The following is a 1,679-nucleotide window of genomic DNA, read 5'->3' as shown; positions in this document are numbered from 1 at the left end:
AGAAGCGCAATATTCAGAAAAATGAAAAACTGGTAAGACTGTAGTGGTGAAGACATGCTGATATATATATATATATATAATGTACATGGACACATGCACATATGGTTATATGCATTTGTGTCTATAGATAATGCATTGCACGTAGGTGTATAAGTGCATGTATACATACATATATATATGTATTTATATATGTATGCATATACACACGTACGCATACATTTGTATATCAGTATATGGACGCATACTTACAATGAGTTTAGTGAAGTTAAGCCAGCAAAGGCGTCTGAGGCTACAAATGATATTTGATTGTTGCCCAAGTCGCTGCAAGAAAAGGAAAGAATTAAGATTTAGTACAAGTGAAATGACAAAAATATTTTTCATTGTTTTTGCATACAGACATACACATGTATATCTATATACGTACATTATACATATAATATATACGCATATATATTAGTATATATACTGTACATATATTATATATTTTTAAGATACTTCGAGATACGTGAAATAAATCGTTTTTACAGGTGGAATTTGAAGCAAATAAAGCTATACAGTCTATATACTAGCATGTGAATATGGGGTTAAAACTCTTTGAATGGAAAATGTCAATAGCTGTGCCAAAACAATTCTTCGAACTTCGTCATGTGTTTTAAAAACTTTGCTCTTGCCAGCGAGAATTGTATGTTGTTTTCGTCATAGTTTAGAATCGTTGATCTGTTTGTGAGCTATATACAAGATGGCGGGCGAAGTAGCGCAATATTCAGAAAGGCTTACGTTTGTCAGATAATCTAGCGCTTTTACAAATTGTAGAGTTGAATATATTAAGTAATACAAACTAATGACTACAAATAGATTGCTTTAAGCTTAAAACAATCGTCAAAAACATATGAATAAGTAAAAAAAAAAAAGAGTATATATTGATTTCCATTTTAGCATTGTGGCAAATCACAAGAGTAGAGATCTCGTGATATAAACATGAGCTATGTTTATTCACCTGCCCATTATGAGCAGCTTAATAATACACAGTTAAATGGAGATGACTCATTTTTATACATCGAGAACTGTGCACCTGTGATTACCTATAACGTTAAAACAGAAAGCGATATTTTACAACTGATTAAGTTTTATGCTGATTAACGGACATAATCCTTTCTACTATAGGCATAAGGCCTGATATTTGGGGACAAGGGACAAGTCGATTACGTCGACCTCAATGTTTCACTGGTACTTATTTTACCAATCCCGAAAGGATGAAAGGCAAAGTCGACCGCGGCTGAATTTGAACGCAGAACGTAGCGACGGGCGAAATACTGCTAAGCATTTCGTCCAGCTAACGATTCTTATTTCTTTATTTCCTACAAAAGGCTAAACATAGAGGGGACAAATAAGGCCAGACAAAGGGATTAAGTCGATTACATTTACCCCAGTGCGTAACTGGTACTTAATTTATTAACCCTCCGAAAAGATGAAAGGCAAAGTCGACCTCGGCGGAATTTGGACCCAGAACGTAGCGGCAGACGAATTACCGCTAAGCATTTCGCCCGGCGTGCTAACGTTTCTGCCAGCTCACCGCTCTTGATTAACGGACATGATGTTTGAAAACTGTTTGAAGACTGTCTTAAAAAAGATGTAAAAGTTGGAGTGAGCCAGGCTAAATTACAAGTTTGTACTACTCT

The 1,679-nt window shown here is 35.1% G+C and overlaps 1 protein-coding gene across 1 annotated transcript in view; it reads right to left on the bottom strand.

Annotated features, from left to right (window-relative positions):
- LOC106880782 (protein slit) overlaps positions 1–1,679 on the bottom strand; it is a 108,936-nt gene that overhangs the window by 64,974 nt on the left and 42,283 nt on the right. Inside the window, exon 6 of the mRNA XM_014930899.2 lies at positions 250–321. Within this exon, the coding sequence (XP_014786385.1) occupies positions 250–321 (72 nt within the window). The remainder of the gene's footprint in view (positions 1–249; positions 322–1,679) is intronic.

Source organism: Octopus bimaculoides, chromosome 14 (genome assembly GCF_001194135.2).
Source record: "Octopus bimaculoides isolate UCB-OBI-ISO-001 chromosome 14, ASM119413v2, whole genome shotgun sequence".
Taxonomy (NCBI): Eukaryota; Metazoa; Mollusca; class Cephalopoda; order Octopoda; family Octopodidae; genus Octopus; species Octopus bimaculoides.
This window is presented reverse-complemented; position numbering and strand designations above follow the sequence as displayed.